Here is a 23,340-nt window from a genome sequence, read left to right as displayed (position 1 = left end):
ATTTCACCTTTTCCTTTTATGCCTTCACTTTTCCCACGTCCTTTGTTTCTTGTGACAAGGATCTCATTTGTCTCTTGCATTTCCTTTTCCTTTAGCTCTCAATTTAGGAATACACTGGCTTAAGAAAACCCTTTCTTAGCAGGTGGAAAACTCGTCAAAATCCCAAGTACAGCGGAATTGCCAAATTTAGAAGTGAGGAAACTGCACCGACCATCTCTGAAAGGACACACAAGAACAGTACCTTTGAGGAGAACTGGATGACTAGAGGACAGTAGATAGAGGCAAACCTTACTCTGTGTGTGCATGTGTGCATGTATAATCTTGCATGGCCCGACTTTTTTTTTTAACACTATGTTCATGTATTCCCTATTTTATTTTGTTTTTAAAGATTTTATTTATTTGAGAGAAAGTGCGCCAGTGGGGAGGAGTAGAGGGGGAAGGAGAGGGAAAAAGCACCCAAAGCTGACTCCACACTGACTAGGGAGCCCTATGACCACAGGATCATGACCTGAGCCAAAGAGTCAGACACTTAATCTAGTGAGCCAGCCAGGCGCCCCCATGAATTACCTATTTTAAAGAGATTTTATTCAGAATGCTGCCTTGGTTATTTTGCATCTTGTGTGTCAGCTGATGTTCAGAGACTTGGGCTCTGGTTGCCCCCTAGCTTCTGCCCTCCTAGGAAAAGCTAGTTGATGTGATTATTTTTCATTAGCTGACTAGTAAAAACCACTAATACCTTATTTTTATAAATATGGCCAGAGGACGCTCCAGCCTATCATCACGCTTTCTAAATATCCTCAGTGTGAGCTTTACACAGTAGTACCATCTCAGCATTCAGAGGATTCAGTTTTGTGACCGTCTGATCTATCTGGATAAATCAGTTCCCTGTAATAACTGTGTTGGATAATGTGTTCTGAGAATTCCCTTGGGAATAGAGTTCCTATTTCCAGTCATATTTGCTATGGGAAAAATGGGCTATTATTAATATAAATAATGTTTTAATTTATATTTATATTACTATTTCTTGACAGTATATTTCATTTAAATAACTAATCAGCTACTCTCTTTCTTAACTTCAAAAAGCAATTTTAACAAGTGAAGAAGCTGGAGTATTTAGAACTTTATTCATGTGTCCATCATAAACAGGTACATTTTATTCCTTCGCAGAATGATTTTCCAAATGCAATCTGTGGGAGAGACAAAAAAATTGGTTAGCATGGACTTGTCAGTAGTGACTATAGGTCAATTGACAAAGCTAACCTAAGAAACACATCACTGCAGCAGAAAACAAATCTTTGAGTTTGTGGTTCCAGTGGATCAATTTTCCTTGTCAGATAAAAGAATAAAGCAGTTGTAGTGGTGATAAAATGCACTTCTTTGTCTTTCCTTGGAAGTAACTTTCTTTAAGTTCTCTTGCATCTACTCAATGTAATAAATTTCTTCCTTTAATCTTGGATGATGAATAGCACCTTAATCACGGGTTACACAAATGGGCACCATTTCTTTATGGTACTTCACTTCCATTCCTTTTCCTTTTGCCACCCTAGGTTTATTGACATCCATGGTTCATGATTTTTTTGTTCCTTTCAAATGCAAAGAAGGCTGTGGGGTAGGACTTTTAAGATTAACTCAACTTCATTGCATATCAGAAGAAAAGTATGTTCACCTCCAAGAATTGAGGGGCACTGACAATAAAATGTGTTCCTTCATTTATTTCTTAGTAATCAGAACAATCATCCCCTTCCAGGTTCTCTCCCAGCTAACAATAATGTGCTCTTTAGAGCTAAGAGGACTTCTTTTGAAAATTCTTTCCTAGCAATGGAAGGCAATAGTTTTTCTCAGTCCTTCTCCTTACTCTCTCCCAAAGCTAGAGTGTTTCTTTCCACCAATTTAGACTAGCTATACCTCATACATTCTTGTCAGAGAAGTAGGTTAACAGTTAGTGCTACTCTGTATATAGTACTGTAATAAGTGCTAAATGACAATACCAGAAGAATAATACGCTTTATGATTAATTAGAGAATGTGCAGAGCTCTCTCCCATATAAAGCTAATCTCTGTACCTGAGCTTTGATGCCTATCCTCTTTCACCCTTCTAGGAACCCACATACCAGTTATACCTATTTTCTCATTACTCAATTAAATCCTTAGCAATTGAATCTTTTCCCAGCATCATTTCAACATGGTCTAATCTAATCCAATTTAATTCAAACAAGAAAAACAAGACCCACTTTTGACCTATACTTCCTTTACTGCCTTCTCCCTTTCTCACCTACAAAATCAAACTTATTTTGCACTTCAATCTCCATTTCCTCATCCCTGCTTTATTCCGGCCTCTGCTATCACTACCCCCAAACAACGGTAGACAAGATGACTGAAGACTTCCCGTATCACTAAATCCAGGACACTTTTTCTTGTTCTCATCTCACTTGACAAGTAACTAACGATCTTAGTAAGGACTTGACACTGTTAAATACTCCCTACTTACTTCCAGAGAAACACTGCTGGCTTTCCTTAATTTGCTCTTAATTCTCTCACTGCTCCTTCTCTCCTTGCAAATTTGTTTTCCTCTACAGGGCATTCACTGTTGTAGTACCTTACTTGTTTCTAGGCCTTCTCACTCTAACCTTGGTCCTAGCAATCTCATCCAAACCAGCAGCTTCACTTATACTGACAATTCCTAAACGAATATTTCTAGGACAGTCTTCTCCGGCTTAACAGAAATAGGGTTGATTTGCTTCCAATATTTCTACATTGATTTCTAAACTTTCCCAGGGATGAAAAGTTGTCCCCATCCACCTCTCCCAGCTCCAGTAATGACACAATTACAGAAAACACCATCCCCCTCTCTAATCTAGCCTCAAATCCTGTTGATTTTACCTCTTAAAATCTCAATCTTCCTTCTTCATCTCCATTGTGACCACTCTTGTCAACAGTCTCTTAATGTAAATTTTTGGTCCAAAAGTCTTTTTAGGGGCGCCTGGGTGGCTCAGTTGTTAAGCGTCTGCCTTTGGCTCAGGCCGTGATCCTGGCATTCTGGGATCGAGCCCCACATCAGGCTCGTCCATTGGGAGCCTGCTTCCTCTTCCACTCCCCCTGCTTGTGTTCCCTCTCTCGCTGGCTGTCTCTCTCTCTGTCAAATAAATAAACAAAATCTTAAAAAAAAAAAAAAAAACCAAAAGTCTTTTTATTTCCATAATAAAAGTTTAGCACTAAAGAGGGCTATACGTATTTGGGTTAAAATAATATTTAATTTGGGGCGCCTGGGTGGCGCAGTCGTTAAGCGGCTGCCTTCGGCTCAGGGCGTGATCCCAGCATTCTGGGATCGAGCCCCACATCAGGCTCCTCTGCTGGGAGCCTGCTTCTTCCTCTCCCACTCCCCCTGCTTGTGTTCCCTCTCTCGCTGGCTGTCTCTCTCTGTCAAATAAATAAATAAAATCTTTAAAAGAAAAAAATATTTAATTCAACTTTTAAAACTGGTGTTCCGTAAGTCATTAGTTTCAATTTAAAAAGCTTGTTATTCTCTTTCTATGATCTATACATAAATAAATCTAAACATCACTTTGATATTTGGTCGGTAAGCCTATTATTATACCCCCGACTGCACAGGGCATAGCACCATGCCTGGACCACAAAAAGCACTTAATAAATGTTAGATAAATGAATAATTGTTCAAAATTAGTTTCTTTTCTCCCTTATATTCTCCCAATTTCCTTTAAGTAAAAATTGAGACTTTCTATTTTAATACTTTGGTGTTACTCCTTATTATAATCTGCAAGATTTCATTCTATGTATTTAGGTTGCGAATCCATTCAGATTTGCATACTATGAATGAAGGCTTCCGCTATTAAGAAAATGAAGGCAAGAGTAAATATGGGCAGAATCCCTAACATGTTGACGGATTATGATTTATAGTGATAATCTGTTATGATGGGCTAACCCATTTTCCTGCTTGAAAGGGAAATTTAAGAAAAAAAATCTCCAGGATTCCTAAATCTTGCAGATGAGGAAGCCCCTTCTTTGGTCCTCCAAATCCATAGAAACAAGCCAATCAGATTTTTTCCTTTTCTTTGTTTTGGTGGGGAAAGGGTTTTCTGGGAAATACTGAACTTTCCTTTTCTTAAACGTAGGCCAGAGTAAACAACTTCAACTTAAACACAATTTTCTTGAATACTTCAAAACAGCTAAATCAAGTCATCTTGTGGCTTTTTTTTTTAAGTCCTTATCACTTTAAAATGACACTGAAAGGGTGACTGACATGATCTTCGGGGTTTGCTTTAAAATATTCCAGCAAAGAAAAAAACTGTTTGCGGGGTGGTGGTGGAGACAGAACAAGATTGAAGAAAGAAAAAATAATTTCTGAAATTCTGGAAGTTCATTATACTTTGAGATTTTCCTGAATAAAAACTTTTAAATTTTTCAGATTTTTCTATTTTTTAACTCTCAGTACTCCCTATTACTCTGAGGTGGGTCCTGGTCTCAGGATGGGGAAAATTGTACAACCAGTCCTTTTGCAAACGTCTGCCAGTCCACTGGTGAACACACCAACTTATTAGAGGAGGCTTTATTTTTGCTATATTATTATCGGCATATAAATATCTATATATTTCATTTTAAAACAAAGAAAGTTGGCCTTCCACACAGATCCCAAATTCGGGGGTACTAAACGTCCTCCGATATTATCCCAACCTCTTTACAACCAGAGTACTCCCTTTCCTTTCAGAAACGGCCCTTCTGCCCCTCACGTCAAGCGTTTGGGGGGACAGTGCGGGGCGTCGCTAAACCGGCGTTCCACGTCTTGGCCCACCCCAGAGCAAGAGGGACCTCGCTTCGTCCTCCTCGGGCCTCAGTTTCCAATCAGGGACAGAGGAGCGGGGCGCTAGTACCCGGGTCCCCACGGCCCCTCCCGGCCTGCCGGCAGCCCCGCCCCGAGGGCGGAGACCGGGCGGAGCAGCGCGCTCTCCTCCGCCTCCTCCCGACTCGCTGCTGCCCCGGGTGCCGGCGGCGCATGTGCCTGGCGCCCCCTCCCCGGCCCTGGCTTCCACTCCCCCTCCGCTCGCGCTGCAGCCGCAGCCGCCTCCAGGCCCCGCGCCGCCTCCGGAGTCCATGGCCGGGACCCGCTGGGTGCTCGGGGCGCTGCTCCGGGGCTGCGGCTGCAACTGCAGCAGCTGCCGGCGCACCGGCGCCGCCTGCCTGCCTTTTTACTCCGCCGCCGGCTCCTTCCCCTCGGGTGTCTCGGGGCGTCGCCGCCTGCTGCTGCTGCTCGGGGCCGCTGCGGCCGCCGCCTCTCACACGCGGGGCCTCCAGACCGGGCCTGCGTCCGCCGGGAGGCTGGCGGGGCCTCCTCCCGCGGCCGCCTCTGCCGCCGCCGCGGCCGCGGCTTCTTACCCGGCCCTGCGTGCCCCTCTGCTACCGCAGTCGCTGGCGGCGGCCGCGGACCCGGCGCGGAGCTACAGCCAGGTACGTGGGCGCCGCGAGGGTCCGCGCGCAGGACCCTTCCCCGGTCGCGCGCGCGCGCTCCCGCGCCCCTCCGCGTGCGCCTCGCGTGCACGCCCGGGGATCCGCGGCACGCGCCGCACAGCCTCCCCCGCCTCCCTCCTCCCCCCGCCCTCCCAGTCCTCCTATTGGGCCCCAGAACAAGGGACGCTCTCCCAGGCCTTGGGTTTTCTCCTTGTTTTGTTCTCTCGAGTCTCTGGTCGGTTGGGCAGTGTAAGTGTGGCTAGGGGTGAATGTTGAGGCCTTGTTTCCCGCCGGCCCATGGTAGGTTTTGTGAGGCTGTTGACGCCCCCACCCCGCATCCCTGTCGCTCTCCGCCCGCTGGTTGTGAAGTTGGGAGGCCGGACCCGCGGAGGGTTGGGAGTTTCCGTGCAGCCAGAGCACTAGGCCTAGGCGGCCCTGGCGCGCCTCGCAGCCTGCTGATGGGAAGGTTCCCGCGCAGAGTTACGTGGGCTGGGTTCCTGGGGAAGGAAGCTCGTCGCCAGCACTCCCCTCTCTCTTGTGCCCCTGGGGAAAGGCGGGCTGCCCCAGTTAACTGAAGGTCACCTCTGCACCTCCACCTCCTCTAGCAGAGGGACCTTTAGGACCAAGGGTCGTCGCCGACGGGGAGGACGGTGTGGAGACTGTGATGGGGGGGGTGGCTAGAAGAGGGGACGCCTAGAGGTAAGGCCACGACTTGGGGACCCAGGAGTGAATCTATAGTGTTTTCTTTTTTTAGTCACCGTGTCCTTTAAGAACTCAGATTGCAAATATTTTGTGCCTTGTAGGAAGCTTTCTTTTCTGCTTGTTACGTGGTATCTGGGAAATATCAGCTCACGTTTTGACTACCCAGTTCCTGATATCTTGGATCATATTTATCTTAATTCAATTTGTGCTTCTCCTTGAACTTAGGGAAACTGGGAGGCTAATCAGCATGGCTTCTGTCTGCCAGTGGCTGAGCTAATTGATTTGAATCCTGGCCCAATACTTTGTGCTGCCCTTTTCGGTAAAAGCTTGTGATGCATGTGGAATTCTGGGAAAATGGGGAATGTTACCTTTATTAAAAAACACAAACTATCTCTAATAAGCCTTTATCGAACTAACTATTCTTGATTTTTTTCCTTTGAAATTGACTAATGATATCTGTTGAGCCTCTACTAGTGTTGCACACTGTGCTTACATTTATCATTGACTTCTTAAATTATATGTAAGTCTTCATGAAAATGATGGGAACCTACAAAGGAGTGAAGTATCTCTTTAGCAGGATAGATTGCAAGTCACTCGACTTAATGCCTGAGTTGTCTTTCCACATTGATAATTGTAGTGCTTGTTGCATTTTTATTAAGTGTGTATATGACATCTGCTAGAGGTTTACATTTATCATTGACTCCTTCTAGGTAGACTTATGTCTTACTGTAAACCGTGGGGATGGTACAAAAGAATCTCTTTCTTTAGTCCGGTAGAGTGCAAGTCTTAAAACATCAGTTGTCATTCCTGGTTATGGTTGTAGTGCTTACTGGAATCTTGTTAAATTCCAGTTTTTGCTTAGTCTTGTAAAATAAAGTTCTTTGGGTATGTCTCAGGCTCCTGTTTATGATCTTTCCCTTGTTCAGTTGGTCTGACTTACCAGTTGACAGATTACTCTTTCCAAGCATCCTGCTCTCTTAATTTTACCCACTGAAGTGTCTTTTATTAACTCTCTCTTGCCTACCGGGTTAGGGGGACACATTGAGCTTGACACTCCAGTCTCTCTGTTGTGTGGTAACCGAGTTCCTTTTGCCAGCTCATCTTCTTTGGCTCCTAATTGTACCCTGCAGTTTAGCCAAATGGGATTATTGCTGTTTTGCAAATGGGCTTTTGTTCATACCGCTTCTTCCCCTCACCTCTCAAGCTGGAATGCCCAATCCTGTATATATTGCTGTCAAAATTCTATGCTTCCTTTGAGGCCATCTCTATTATCTCTTGATTCTTCTGTTAGTGTTCTGTTTTGAAGTCCTATAATAATCTTGTATCTTAATTGTAGCACATAAAGCATTCTGTCTTGTAATGCTTGTCTTAGTCTAGATGGTAAGCTCTTTGAGATGAGAGCCTAACATGGCACACGGTGAGTAGGAAGCACCCAGATATGTCAAATTGAAGGGACCCTTCTTGTTCTGCTTTAACTAAAACACTGTTATTGGGTGTAATTTGGGACTGATGAATTTAAGAACAAGCTCTGAATAAAATTTATGTCCTGCCAAACCATTGGGATATACCTGCTTGTTGCTTTAGAATGTACAATTTAAGCCAAAAAAGGATGAGTTAGATTTGTGAAGTTTATTTCTTGCCTCTGAAATAGTAACTGTCTCCTAAGAATAACATCCAGAGCATTGGTTTGCAGAAATGAACATTTTCTAAGTAAGGTTGTCAAAGAAGTATTTTTACATTTCTTCACTTCTCTTGGAAGGAGTCCAAAACTACCTACCTGGAAGACCTTCCACCTCTCCCTGAGTATGAATTGGCTTCGTCCAAGTTAGGAGAAGAAGTGGATGATGTTTATCTCATTCGAGCTCAAGGATTGCCGTGGTCATGCACTATAGAAGACGTGGTTAACTTTTTCTCAGGTATATCTTATTTATGTTTGAAATAATGTAATTTTGTTTGAGTACAAGGTAGTCTCACAAAAACCAAGTTAAGCGATAGTGTAGACATCCTATTTGCTGGTTAGGAATTGTCTAGTTCGACTGATTACATTTGCATACCAAGTGACACCTTGTGTGTACCATTTGTGGCATATACCAGGTGTGAAGACTTTAAATGCAACCAAAAAATGTAATGTTAAAACTACATGGTAGAAGCCAGTTTTCTCTGAAGTTTTAGTAGGTACTTACCAAAAAGCAAAACTAGTTAAGTGTAGCTCTTTATGTAATATACACATTTAGAATACAAGAGTGCTTAGTGTCAAGTGATATAATTTCCTTAAAAACATTTTTGGAATGTTTACATACCTGTGATTAGTTTTTAAGCTCTTATCTGCCTGTGATTTTTAATTTTCCTCTTAAAAAGCTTTTAGAAAGGGGGCGCCTGAGTGACTCAGTCGGTTATGCGTCCGACTTGATTTCAGCTCAGGTCATGATCTCAGGGTCCTGGGATTGATCCCCCAGTCTGGCTCCATGCTCAGTGGGGAGTCTGCCTGAGGATTCTCTCCCTCTGCTTTCCCCAACTGGTGCTTTCTCTCTCTTAAATAAATAAAATAAATCTTTAAAAATAGGGGGGTTATTTTTTTAAGAAAGAGTTTATTCATTTATTTGAGAGAGAGCGAGAGTGAGCTAGCATGAGCCCGGGGAGGGGCAGAGGGAGAAGCAGACTTCCCACTGAGCACAGAGCCCTGCTCCACGGTTCTGTCTCAGGACACTTAGATCATGACCTGAGCCGAAGTTAGATGCTTAACTGAGCCACCCAGGTCCCCCCGCTACAAAAGGCTTTTTGAGGATGCCATCTTAAATGTTGTAAAATGATGTAATAATATATTGAGTTCCTTGATGTGCATAGCATTGTATGGGTCAAGTATTTTATGAAGCCACTTACATCTTCAACTCACTGCCATTAAACAAATGCAGTATAGGGATCTTGGTAATAAAAAGGGGGCAAAGTTCAATTATGGTATCAAAATTGTTCTTATAGGATTTATTTTAAAGTTCCTATAGTTGGGATTATAACAAAAGAAAACACTTATGTATAAACTTAAGCATATTTTAATTCTTTATGATTTGAAACTGATTGTAGGAGCATTGGGAAGGACGTAATATATTTTGTGTTGAGCCTGTTTGCTATTTTAATAATCAGGAGATCATAAGCTTATCTGCTAAGGTTTGCTATCTTTTTCAGGTGGAACATTTTATAGACTACCATCTCATTAGCATTTGGATGCCTTCAGTGATGGGGTTTTCTATAAGGAATATGATGGACATTATGGTTCATGTTTTGTTTTGTTGTTGGAATTGGAAGATCGCATTCTAGTGACTTTTATAATTGAGCTAAAAGTTTGATTTCTGATTTTGATTTTACTCCCATACTTTCAGACTGCAGAATCCGCAATGGTGAGAATGGAATACACTTCCTCTTAAATAGAGATGGGAAACGAAGGGGTGATGCCTTAATTGAAATGGAGTCAGAGCAGGATGTTCAAAAAGCCTTAGAAAAGCATCGCATGTACATGGGACAACGATATGTGGAAGGTACGTGAAGTCATGTTCTGGCTTTTTGTGAACTTAGCCTGTACTTTCTAAGGCAGTTTCATTTGGTCCTCAGCAATAATGAAGGAGATCGGTATTATGAATACACCCTTTTATAGGGTATGAAATGAAACACAGAGAGAAGCTCAGTTTCTTATCTATAAAATGAGGATGTTGACCAAGTTTACCTTACAAGTTGGGAATGTTTAAGTAAGTCACAGCTTGCACATAGTAGATATTCAGTAAATGTCATTTGTTATTTTCTCCAGAGAAGTACATAAAGATTAAAATACTAGTTTTTACATTCTTGGATAACCCAGTAAGTATGTTTGTTTTTTTTTTTTTTTTTAGTGTCTTCTTTTGCTGTGTAGATTTGCATACTTTTTGTGCTTTTTCTTTGCAGTGTATGAGATAAACAATGAAGATGTGGATGCCTTAATGAAGAGCCTGCAGGTCAAATCTTCACCTGTGGTAAATGATGGCGTGGTTCGTCTGAGAGGACTTCCTTATAGTTGCAATGAGAAAGACATTGTAGACTTCTTTGCAGGTGCTTTTCACTTATATCATGTTTGGGGTCTCATTTTTTTTTCCTTATTGTCTCCTTTTATATCTTAGATGAACCTTTTCCTAGGTAACTGCATGCAGTTGTATTAGGTTCTTTAGGGGAGAACTCTCCACTTGGGTTACCAATGTTTATAGATTATGTAAATGTTTTGACCTATTATGCTGATCTTTGGAGGATGTCACATTTCTGAATTATTTCATGCAGGTTTATTTTACTGTTGAGGAAGATAACCTCATGTAAGAGTGGCCATATTTGTCTAAGACAGTAACAATTTATATCATTTAAGAGCATTATCATCTAATTCTTAGCTGTAAAAAAACGTACCAGACTAGCGATGTTAGTCTAAATTCCCATTTCCCCTACTACATAATTAAGGGCAAAAAAAAAAAAAGAAAAAAGATTGTGTGTTTTAGATGGACTGCATGAGTCAAATATTCTGGAAATATAGATGTGTAGGTGTTACTAGCTTTGCTGCATAATAATTTTCTTCCTTAGGTATGTATCCAGCTTAGAGACTAGCAAAACAGGCCTAAGATTTGACTAATAAAATAAAAAAAATTACTAGTATGTGAATGAATGTATTAATCCTAAGGATAAAAAAGACTCCTGTTAGCACTAATTTGTAATAATTTTTTTTGTGTCCTAGGACTAAATATAGTAGACATCACTTTTGTCATGGATTACAGAGGAAGAAGAAAAACAGGAGAAGCCTATGTGCAGTTTGAAGAACCAGAAATGGCCAACCAAGCCCTATTGAAACACAGGGAAGAAATTGGTAACCGGTGAGTGAAGCAGATTCTAGTAATGCTCAGGTATCATATGTTGGGTCATTTTGATGAGTGCACTGTAGTAGAACTGTAATTATCTAAACATAGAAAAGCAGAGAGAATGGCATGATGATCTGTCAAATGCTCATCACTTAGTATTAACAGGTTATTAACATTTGTTATATTTGCTGCATCTTTAAAAAACATTTTCTTATGTGATCCTAATATCATCACGTCTAACAAAATTAGCAGTAATTTATTATCTAATGCCAGTCCATAGTCACGCTTTCCCAATTATAACAAAATTGTCTTTTCAGAGTTGTGTTGTTGTTGTTGTTGTTGTTTTAATTTATTTGAGAGAGAGCGCGCAAGAGAGAGCACTGAGCTGGGAGGAAAGGGAGAAGCAGACTCCCCACGAGCAAGAAGCCTGATGCAGGGCTCAATCCAGGCTCCTGGGACCATGACCTGAGCCGAAGGCAGGCACTCAACTCACTGAGCCACCCAGGCACCCCTCAAGAGTTTTGTTGTTGTTTTTTTTTTTTTCTTTTTCTTTTTCTTTTTTTTTTTTTTTTTTTTTTTTAAGATTTTATTTATTTATTTGACAGAGATAGAGACAGCCAGCGAGAGAGGGAACACAAGCAGGGGGAGTGGCAGAGGAAGAAGCAGGCTCATAGCGGAGGAGCCTGATGTGGGGCTCGATCCCAGAACTCTGGGATCACGCCCTGAGCCGAAGGCAGACGCCTAACCGCTGTGCCACCCAGGCGCCCCTCTTTTTCTTTTGGTACCAGAATCTAGATATGGTCCACACGTGGCATTTGATTTTTTTTTTTTTAAAGATTTCATCCATTTACTTGACAGAGATAGAGACAGCCAGCGAGAGAGGGAACAGAAGCAGGGGGAGTGGGAGAGGAAGAAGCAGGCTCATAGCGGAGGAGCCTGATGTGGGGCTCGATCCCATAACGCCGGGATCATGCCCTGAGGCGAAGGCAGACGCTTAACCGCTGTGCCACCCAGGCGCCCCCCCCCTTTTTTTTTTTTAAAGAATGTATTTATTTAGTTGATAGACAGTCTGGAGAGGAAACACGCAGAAGGAGTGGGAGAAGCAGGCTCCCCGCTGAGCAGGGAGCCTGATGCGGGGCTCAATCCCAGGACCCCAGGATCATGACCTGAGCCCAAGGCAGACGCTCAATGACTAAGCCACCCAGGCACCCCGCCATTTGATTGTTATATCTACAGTTCTCTTAAACTAGAGCAAGTCCCCTTCTCCTTTATATTTTTATTCCCTTCCCCTTTTTAAATGCAATTAATTTTTGAGGAAATTGAGTCAGTCATCCTGTACAGTGTCTCATGTTATATATTGATCTTATTGCTTCTTCATGGTGTCACTTTGTTCCTTTGTATCTTCTCTTATTTCCTGAAAACTGGAAGTTAAAGCTGAAGTCTTGAATTGATTCGGGTTAACATTTTGGTACGAATACACTATAGGTATCGCGGTGTACTGCATATCACATCACATTGGATGCATGTAGTGTTGGATGGGTTCATTTGTGTCAAATTTGGAGGAGTATTTAAAAGTGTCAGTTTTAGATTGCTGTTTTGCTGCTTTCTGGCTGTTTTACTTGGCTCCTTTGAAGTTTAAAAAAAATGAAAAGCCACTTTAAAGCCATTTATTTCAGGATCTGTGTATAGAATTGATTCAGAGGTCTTCATTAAATTTTTTAAAAATAAAAATGTGTATGCAAAGCACCCTCTTCTCCCATTTTCTTTTAGTACTCTCACATTTTCTTATGTCTTAGAACAAACAGATCAGTGTTATGTTTTTATGTGGGAACGTTATGGCAGTGTATAAATCTCTTCAATAAATTAAGAAGTGGTATTTATCTAATCTTTATAGATCTATAAATAAAAATGATTTTTGCAATTCAGGCTTATAAACCTAATTTGGAAAAGCAGTTTTGAGAAAAAAGAAACTGGTTTCAGAAGCTATGATTTAATAGATAATCCCACTGCCAAGCAGATAGCAAGTCAGAATTGACATTTAGGTCATGAATTCTCATTGGCGTCTTGTTGAAGTTCTGGGGGATGTTAGCTCCTCATATACTCTGACTTTTAATATCTTACACAGATATCATTAATTTTCACAGAATTGACTTGGCAGGCTTTAAGAGATTGTTAACCAACTATAAAAAACAAAACCCTTCTTACCAGGTATTTTCATACACACAGTTAATCTTGGCATAGTTGTTTTCATGAAGTGAAACAGAATAGAAAATACTGTTAAAATGTATATGAAGAAAGCTGTTATCTTGGGCAGGGGTGTGGAGGAGAGTAAATCAGTGACATGTCTGTTGAGAGTACTTTTCATGGATTAATATCTATATCTAGTCTTTTTCCCTCATCTTTTATCTTTGGACACTTGTGTTTTATAAGCTGTTGGAAATATTATATATACATGTTTTATTTTAAATGACTTCAATGTAAAGTTACTTTGCGTTGTGTCTGTTCACTTTTGTTTTGATATAGGTATATAGAGATATTTCCAAGCAGAAGGAATGAAGTCCGAACACATGTTGGTTCTCATAAGGGAAAGAAAATGGCATCTTCTCCTACTGCTAAGTATATAACTGAGCCAGAAATGGTCTTTGAAGAACACGAAGTAAATGAGGATATTCGACCCATGACAGCTTTTGAAAGTGAGAAGGAAATAGGTAAGGACCTGCATCTTGTTGAGACTTATTGGATCTATTTTGTATGTTTTGATATTTAAAATATTTTTTATGACCATGTTGTATGGAATTATTAGATTATAGGACCAGAAAATTGAGTTGGAAGATTTATTTGAGTGTAGAATGTACTTTGAATATATGCAGATGGCTTAATTATTTCATAAAATTTCTTATAGAAGCATTTTTGTGGATTCTATATAAAAAGCTGGGTGGCACAAATATAATAAAAGAACGTAAAATGTCAACATTTAAACTAAGGTGAGAAAAGATGTAGTTAGAGAGCTGGAATGTTGACCAAGTAAGGAGTTCTGTTTGCCTCTGTATTTAATTATTCCTCTGATTCCTAACACAAAGTGACATGTGGAATTTTTGAAGTTTGATAAATCCTTTTTAAACTCATGCCATGGTGGGGTGCCTGGGCGGCTCAGTCAGTTGAACGGCGGACTCTTGATTTCTGCTCAGGTCGTGATCTGGGGGTCCTGGGATTGAGCCCTGGGTTGGGCTCCGAGCTCAGCAGGGAGTCTGCTTCGGGATTCTGTCTCCCTATCCCCCCACTCTCTCGTGGGTGCATGCTTTCTCTCTCTCTAATAAGTAAACTGTTAAACTCGTGCTGTGGCATTATCCCATTACCATATTTATTCTTTTTTTTTTTTTTTTTTTACGTGCATATAACCCAGGAAGTTTCTGTTGCCTTTTTTTCACTCATAATCATTTTTCCTTCTCTCTGTTCTTACAGAAAGATCTGTTTTTTTGTAATCTGGTAATGGTTTTAGGGACTAAATCTTCACTCTAAATCCTAATGGGTGTTCAAGTGATATTTGTTAGGTGGCAGAAATTTCAGAACATTTTTGCTTTTAAAATTAAAGCCCTTCTTCCTTACTGGAAGAAGAATTGAGGATTTTGACATAGCAGTCATACCTAATTATGATCTGTTAATAACTCTTGAAGCCCTTATGTTACTGACAGTGCTTCGTGTTCCACTTCTCAGAATTGCCTAAGGAGATGTCAGAAAAGCTTCCAGAGGCTGTTGATTTTGGAACTACATCTTCACTACATTTTGTCCACATGAGAGGATTGCCTTTCCAAGCTAATGCCCAAGACATTATAAACGTGTGTGGCAGTAAGATATCCAATCTCAATAGGTTTGAACAAAAATTCTAAAATTGAATTTATATAAACTTGGGAAAGATAAAGAAGAAAATATCCTATTTCTGAACGATTTTTGGACAGTAAGGTGGCATTTCCATTGTTGTGGAAGCCTCTTTTATTTTCTTCAGCTGAGAAGTGTGGGTTGTATTACATTTTAAGGTCAAATGTATAATAAGAGAATTTTGTAGGTAACAAATAATATGATGTAGCTTTAGTGTTCAAAGTAAAGTTTCGTTTTTCTCTAAGTTGGTTCAACTTACTCATTTTTGATTTTAGGAAACCGAGACTCAGGGAATTTGTCACAGGGCAGTTATATACTAAACAAGAATCCCAGTGCTCCTAGATGCTTAGAAGCTTGTAGGTTTCCTCATCAGCATTCCCTAGTATTTGAGAAAGGAATTTTTAAAATATTTTTATTTTATAACATAATGTATGAAAACAAAGGGAAACTACAATAGCCGTATTGACTTCATGATTTGAAGACATATACTTAAGGTAGATCCAATCTAGAATCTTCAGTTAGTAGTGGGTCCTCAGAGTTGTTTTCCTTATTTCAAAAAGCCTGATAGGAATCCTGTCTTTAACCAGACAGAGGTCACGCAGTCTCATTAAAGCATTACATTCTGTTGCTCTGGTTTGCGATAACCGCTCAGTGGGGTAGCTGTGTCCACGTAGTGCTGGTAAGAAACTGACGAGCAGGTGCTGAGCTGATGTGAAGGGGACTTACTGAGAAGTGAGGGACGGACGCCCTTTGGAAACAGGGAAGGATGTGTGTAGGAGCAGTGATACACGTGGTCCTTGTTGGCGTAAGAAAGTTGGAGCACTCTAGGTGTATTATATATTGTAGAATTTTTTTTCTGTGAACAGATAGTTGAAATGTAACCTTGAGTTCTCAGAGGATCAGAAAAGCCAGAAGACATGGTAGATGCATAACTACTTTGTTGCTTAAAAAAATTTTCTAAAAAAAATTTCTTGGGTGTATGAATCAGAGTCTGAAAGAAAACTGCAGAGCCTTAGACTGCTAGAAATTGGACCTACAACCATTATATTCCTTTTGGCTTCTTTTGTTTGTTGTTTAGTTCTTTGCTCCGCTGAAGCCTGTTAGAATCACCATGGAATACAGTTCTAATGGGAAGGCCACTGGAGAAGCTGACGTGCACTTCGATACCCATGAGGACGCTGTTGCGGCTATGCTCAAGGACCGGTCCCATGTTCGTAAGTGCTGCCTGTGGTTTTCATTGTCATTTTTGATGTCTGTCCTTGCCTTTCTCTGTTTTGGAGTTTGCCTAGACTTTTTCCTTGGGAAAACTGTGCTCTGTTAATATTAAATGTAAAAAAGACAAAACACTATATTGTAATGAAAAGCATTTGTTTGCTAATTGTCCTGCATGTTTCTATACAGAGGTAGGATTTTTTTTTCTTGTTTTTTAATTTTGTTTTTGTTTTTAATTAGGAAATGTAATGGACAAAGGGTTGAGTTGCTGTCTGAACTATGAGAAAATGACCATAGTATTATTTCTCCCTTTACAACTTCTCAAAATGAATCTTTTTTTGTCATTCTCAGACCATAGATATATTGAATTGTTCCTGAATTCGTGTCCAAAGGGAAAATAAGACTTCTAGGGACTCCAGATAATAAGGTAAATTTAAGAGGTACAATTGTGAGAATTATTTTCAATGGATAAATTAAGCATTAACTCACTAATTTGTGATATGGTGAAAACCATTCTTTTTTTTTTTTTTTTTTAAAGATTTTATTTATTTATTAGAGAAGGTGTGCGCATGTACGCAGGGCAAGAAGCAGGAGAGGGAGAAGCAGACTGTGTTGAGCACACGGCCTGTTGCAGAGCTTGATCCCAGGACCCTGAGATCATGGCCTGAGCCCAAATCAAGAGTCGGATGCTCAGCCGACTGAGCCACCCAAGTGCCCCTTAATGATGATTAGGCCAATCATGATAACTGAAGCATCAAAACAGGGAATGAAAATCCCCTGGGAAATAGAATTCATTATGATTGTCTAGTGGCTTTGGGTATTTTTCCCATATACAATCTTTCGGCATCATTTCCAATATTCATCCTGCTGTGTGTCTAAAAGTAATTTTTTTACCTTTAATATCTATAAATTATAATATACTGAAAATGTGCTTATATTAGCTTTTCTTCCTATAAAAATTAAACACATTTCCTTAGTTCTAAGATATTAAAATGTTTAAAATGATACATTTGAAATTAGGGTGTATCATTATTATCTACGCTTAATGTACCACTCTCCTTTCCTTAAAAAGTGTTATGAAAATAGTTGTCTGTCCTAGAAGTACCTGATTTCATAGAGTTAACTTAACGTGTGACAGATCTACTAAATGTGTTGGTGTCCCCTCCCTTGACAAAATGTTATGTGGTATCTTTTATTTCCCCATAATATCTTTTAATGTATTATAATCATTTTCCTATTTGTAGTGGTGCATTTGAGATAGTTAACTGTAATGATTTCTTGGAAATACATGAGGTATTTCTTTACTGTAGTTTCATAGGCTATTTTTGGATATAAAGTCCCACGATCTTGTGATGTTAAATATTAGCTAAAATCTATGTAAAATATATTTTGTGCTCAACCCTGAAAATCTGTCTTCATACCAAGCTGTAAACACTAATGTCTAACTAATTTTCTTTACTTAATGGATTTGTCACTAAACGGATTTGCACTAGATCAGAAAATAAAGTATTGGGGCGCTTGGGTGGCTCTTTCGGGTAAGTGTCCTACTCTTGCTCTTAGCTCTGGTCTTGATCTCACAGTTGTGAGTTCAAGCCCCTTGTTGGGCTCCATGCTGGGCATGAAGCCTATTTTTAAAAAAAAGTATTAAATTTGTAATTCTAAATGATCTGGGAAAGGGTATGATACGGTAACACTTTTTCTTTTATTTATTTATTTTGCACCACCGTTTCATTTTGAGTAAATGTGCAACATTTTTCGTTTTATTTTCAGGATGAAGCAAGAAGCATTTCATTTGCACATCTTTCTTGGACATGGGATATAAAGTTCCAGTTTTGTAGCAGCAATTGCTAGAGAAAGAATTTGGGGGTTTTGGGTTAATTGCTTATAAGACAAATTACACAGTGGACTGTTCAGAAAGGAAAAGGAAAGATTCAGTTTGGAATTATGAAATAAACCACAAATTTAAATTTTTGTTTAATCTGTTCAAGATCTGATTTAAAAATCTGGTTTTTATTATATATGTTTAAACAGTTGGTTTTCATAGGAGATGTGTTACCCAATGAAAAGACTGCATATTTTTATTCAGCACTGTCCTTGAAAATCTTTCTCCCGTTTTACAAATGATCTGTTGGAGATTTTGTCTTTTTGCCTATGAATTAAGGCTCTGATATAAAACTTCTGTGGAGTGAAGTACTGACTTATTTTAACCAAATACTCACCAAAGCAAGGAAAGGTTTCAGACCTTTGCATCATTAAGGTTTGGCAGAGTGGTTTTAATTTTTGGTGTATTAGATTTCTTAGGTAGGGGTAGAAATTAAAAAAAAGAAAACAAAAAATATAAGTACCACAGGTTAGTGCGTGTAAATGACAACAGTTTGGCAGTTCTATGTCTTTAGAAATGTTTTGCCTTTCTAAGCCTTGTGCTAAAGGCATTTGACTTTTGTGCCTGTATCCTTAAGGAGAGAATTGTAGTCTCAACCTAAAAGTTCTCTGAACACTCACTCCCCAACTTTTTTCGATTGTGGGCAAACCTTGAGGGTGTTTGTTAGTCTCAAAACTGTGAAGTGACATGTCAAAACAGTCCTGACTGGTAAGGACATTAATGGCTTCACTTGAATTTAAACCAGCTCCTGAGAGGGAAAAAAAAAATCTGTCTCCTCATTTGCTTTCTCAGTGGGATAGCACATCCCATATTTTAGAACGAGTAGGGGTGCCTTGCTTAAATAAAAATAGCATTTACTGTATAACTGTGTGAAGGGTTTATGGATAAAGCTGTACTTCTGTCACATTGTGACAGTACCTTCTGCTTTAATATTAAACAGCTTGTTATTTAAATATTGGATCAAAATGGCTGGCTTCAAAATGTAGTCCTTAATAAACTAACTTTATGTGCACCTGTGTAGGAGAATCAAAGTCCTGTATACTTTCTTTGCCTTGTTCCTATTCTCAGGGTGACGACTGCCACATAGTTACCAGGAGATACAATTCTAGTTCTCAAAATTGAAATAGCCCAGATTTTTGAGAGGTGATATCTGGAAGAGAGATGACGTCTTCTCTCACTTAATACATAACCATCCTTGATTACCAGCTAAGATACGAAATCACTGTACTGTAAGTAGTCAATAAATGAAGGCTTGTTTCAGGCTGCAGATTACCTAAGAGTATTTATTTTGGAGTGGGTGTATCAACCAAATATATTTTTGTTACATCAAATCCTGGTATAGTATAAGAAGAAATTGTAATTTGTGTTTGTATTTTTATCATCGCATATGAACGTGACTTCATTAACCGTCTTAACATCTTCAGTATTACTACTTAAGTAGAAATGTGTTTTTATATGGCTGTGAGTACCAAGCTATCAGAAGTGGTGTCTGTAGCTGTGTGAGCTAATAGAATATGATCTTTTCTCTGTTTAGCAGTAGGTATCTAATTTGCTGTGGAAAAAATCTATACGGACTGTTGGGATTGGGGTTGGTGAGACATTAGTTCATTTGCAATTATTTTAAAGCTAATGAATTTCATTTGTACCTCTCTAGGAAAAGAATGAGAGCAGAAGCATTAAAATGTTATGTAGTGGGTAAGCATGAAGGGGGTGTGTGTCTTGCCCCACTAGTGGTTGAGTGCTCAGTACAAAAGGTGGCCATTCTTGGGAGGTCATCATATGAATTAATATACTTTACTCCTTCAGTAGGTTATAGCTCATAATTTAGGTTAGTGAATGAATGATTACTGAGAAGGCAAATGTAGCTACTGGAAGGAGAAGAAAAGCATAGAATAGATTAAAAGTAATCTTTTCTTTTCACCCAATCAAAAGACATATCTGTATCCCAAAATTTGACAAGCCTGGATTGTGTATTATCATTAGCTATCGAAAGAAGTAGTGATGGTGAATTTTGCTCTTGTGTTTAGGTCCTTTGTGTCTTTATAATCTCTGGTGATAAAGCTATAAAGAAAACAGCAGGTTTAGATACAGGTTACCCATCTTGCTGTGGCTAGGGACTTGAATTATGGGGGGGAGCTCTGATAAGTAGCGTATAGATACCAACGACATTGCTGGAGATTGTGATCTGATTGGTACCCTCACTGATACCCAAGAACGAAGCAGAACCAGAGTGCTTGTCCGTCTGCCTGGGTGAATGAGGCTTCTGCCAGGTGAGAAGAGAGACTGAATCCACTGTGGAGTGGAAGGCTCTAAATCCTTCTCACTGTTTCTGTGGTGTGGGGAGGAGGAAGCAGGAGAAGGCCACTTACAGCCACATGCCATTTTGAGGCAATGGCCCTGCTTACCATTAGCATGCCCGTTGGCGTCCTCTGCCATGAACAGTCCCTTAGCAGATTCTCATTTGGAGTTTTTTCTCTGGGTTATATCCTATGCATTTTATAATTGAAAACATTCCAAAGTTTTCAGATTTTCCCCTAAATTGTGTGAAAGCGTTCATATTCAATTGGCAGGACCTGTAGTATGGAGTAGAATGTTGGACCTCAGCGGTAAAGTAGAGGCAGCCCTAAGTTCCAGAGGCTTTGAGAAAATGCTGTCATGTAGTAGGAATACATTTTCCCTCAATTCAGATTAGAAAAGGATCTCTGAGGCTTGTAGGAAGGGAATAAAGCTGCTATAAACATTCATGTGTAGGTTTTTGTGTGTACATAAGATTTCAGCTCATTTGGGTAAATACCAAGGAGTATGATGGCTGGATCATATGGTAAGACTATGTTTAGTTTTGTAAGAAACTGCCAGACTCTTCCAAGGTAACTGTGTCATTTTGCATTCCCACTAGCCATGAATGAGAGTTTCTGCAGGAGTTCATCTTGTCAGCGTTGGGTGTTGTCAGTGTTTTGAATTTGAGCTATTGTAATAGGTGTTTACTGGTTATCTTGTTTAATTTTGCAATTCCATAATGACCTAAGATGGTGAACATCTTTTTTATGTATTTATTTGCATCTGCATATTGTCTCTGGTAGGAGGTCTGTTTAGATCTTTTGCCCAGTTATTTACTTAGGTGGTTTTCTTATTGAATTTTAGGACAGGGATAGAGGAAAGTTTAGTTTGGTGTTTAAACCTTGATGATATGAAAATAAATGGTGGGGTAATTTGTAAATTGTTTATATTTTATTTTTTGAACGAAATAAAATTCGAGAGATATGAAAGGGTATGTAGTGAAGTCTCCCTCCCATCCTATACTTGAGCAACGTAGTTCCCCTGTCATCAGTTTCCAGCGTAAACTTCCAGTGATAGTTACTGTATAGATAAGCAAATATTTAATAGACTTCTTCATTTCTTTTTAAAATATAAATTATAACATACTATATACAGGCTGTTCTGTGCCATTTTTTTCCATTTAATACATCCCAAAGATCATTTTATATCCATATATAAAATCCTCTCATTTTTTAAGATGTACAGTATGGATGTACGTAATTTAACCTGTCCCTTACTGGTGAACAGGCCAATTGTTTCCAATCTTTTGCTATTGTAATGCTGAAATGAATTATCTTGTATAAATTTATGTCATTTTGTACATACATAAATTTCTCTAGGATAAATGGTCAGAGTATGTGCACTTGTAATTTATATCTAAAATTAAACTTCTATCAATAATTTGTTTTTTCTTAGTTTGCACCAGCAACACAAGTGCCCATTTTCCCATAGCCTCACTACCACAGCATATTAGCAATCTACTTGCCAATCTGACAGGTTTAAAAAACCCCGTCATGGTAGTCTCTTATGTGGGAGCATTTCATGTTCAGGACTTCTGGGATTTCCTTTTCTGTGAATTGTCTTCCTATCCTTTCCCCATTTTTCCCCTTCTTATTATCCCTGTCTACTTATCCTCCTCATATTAATCTTAAAGCAAATCCAAGACACAGCATCATTTTATCTGGATATATTTCAGTATACATCTCTTCTTTAAAAAGAACTTAAAAAAAACCACCACCATTCCTAAAAATACTAATTTTTTATCACAAATATCCATCTGAAAAGTAATTTTTTAGAAAAGTTTTATTTGATATAAACATACATATACCTGCACCTAGATTCTACAAGTAATATTTTGTCATATTTTCTTCATCATGTTGTATATGTGCATCCATCAATCTGTCTTTTTCTTTATAGATGTCAAAGTTGTAGACATACTTGGCTCTTAAGCTTTTTTTTTCTCCTGGAGGTAAAATTTATGGTGAACAAATGTTAAGTGTACCTACCACGTGATGAGTTTTAATGTACAGCTGTGTAACACCAACCTCTAGCAAGCTGTGGAACATTTCCATCGCATCAGAAAATTTCTTTACCCACTCAAGTCCTGCACCTCTCTCGTCCCTTCTCCCCATTAGAATTTTGTTTTTACTATAGGTTAGTTGACCTATTCTAGAACTTCATATAAATGGAATCATACAGTATGTATTCTTGTGTAAATTTTCATTCAGCATGTTTTGAGATTCATCTGTATGTTTCAGCTCTTTGTTCCTTTTTCATTGCCGGGTAGTATTCCACTGTAGGAAAATACCACAGTTTAACCTTTCGCTTAGATGAACAACTGATGGACAATGGGCTGTTTCTAGTTTTTGGCTCTTATGAATAAAGTTGCTGTGAACATTCTTGTGCAAGCCTTTTTGTGGATCTACGTTTAATTTCTTTTGGGTAGTACTTAGTTGAATATCCTGAGTTGTAAGATTGATGTATTTTTAATTTTACTAGAAATTGACATACTTTTTTCTAAAGTGGTTATTCTATTTTGTAAAACCAACGGTATGAGAGTGCCAGTAGGTCCACATCCTCACTGTTTGGTGCCAGCTTGTAATTTTAGCCATTCTGTGTGTAGTGGTATCTCTTTGTGGTTTTAATTTGCTGTTCATGACAATTGATAATGTTGAGCATTTTTTCATAAGCTTATTGGCCATACAAATGTCTTCTTTGGTGAAGATGAAGTGCCTGCTATTTTAATCTGTATGCTTCCCTTTCCATTTCTTTTTCCCTTATTCGAAGAAATAATATTAACCTGTAGAGGTTTCCACAAACTGAATTTTGCCAGTTGCCTTTCTGTGATGTTTATTGACCACTTTTCTGTTGTCTTTGGTTTTTTTTCTTAATAGGAGCCCTTTATTCTTGCAATGAGCTAACTAAATACCTTTCCCCCCAGCACTTTGTTGTTTTGTTTGCTTATCATGGCAGAAATTATTTTTATGTGGTATAATTCTAATTTATTATTTTAGAGAGCATGTGAGTGGGGGGA

General features: G+C 39.2%; 2 protein-coding genes across 2 annotated transcripts in view; one reads left to right on the top strand and one right to left on the bottom strand.

Moving 5' to 3' along the window:
- Nucleotides 1-5,523, bottom strand: part of MOB1B (MOB kinase activator 1B) — a 96,932-nt gene extending 91,409 nt beyond the window's left edge. The window contains exons 1-3 of the mRNA XM_057309832.1: nt 5,388-5,523; nt 2,880-3,132; nt 8-1,187 (exon numbers count right to left, since the gene is read on the bottom strand). The gene's annotated coding sequence lies outside the window, so the exon portion shown is untranslated. The remainder of the gene's footprint in view (nt 1-7; nt 1,188-2,879; nt 3,133-5,387) is intronic.
- GRSF1 (G-rich RNA sequence binding factor 1) lies at nt 4,977-22,705 on the top strand. The gene is made up of 10 exons (XM_026510006.4): nt 4,977-5,459; nt 7,921-8,077; nt 9,536-9,691; nt 10,092-10,235; nt 10,900-11,035; nt 13,544-13,728; nt 14,735-14,856; nt 15,975-16,110; nt 16,460-16,535; nt 17,879-22,705. The coding sequence occupies exons 1-9, from the start codon at nt 5,106-5,108 to the stop codon at nt 16,507-16,509; spliced, it is 1,440 nt and encodes a 479-aa protein (XP_026365791.1). The 5' UTR covers nt 4,977-5,105; the 3' UTR covers nt 16,510-16,535; nt 17,879-22,705.
- Nucleotides 22,706-23,340: the final 635 nt, after the last annotated feature.

The sequence above is a fragment of the Ursus arctos genome, unplaced genomic scaffold (genome assembly GCF_023065955.2).
Source record: "Ursus arctos isolate Adak ecotype North America unplaced genomic scaffold, UrsArc2.0 scaffold_9, whole genome shotgun sequence".
Classification (NCBI taxonomy): domain Eukaryota; kingdom Metazoa; phylum Chordata; class Mammalia; order Carnivora; family Ursidae; genus Ursus; species Ursus arctos.
Note: the sequence above shows the minus strand (reverse complement) of the source record. Positions and strands in the feature narration are given on the sequence as shown.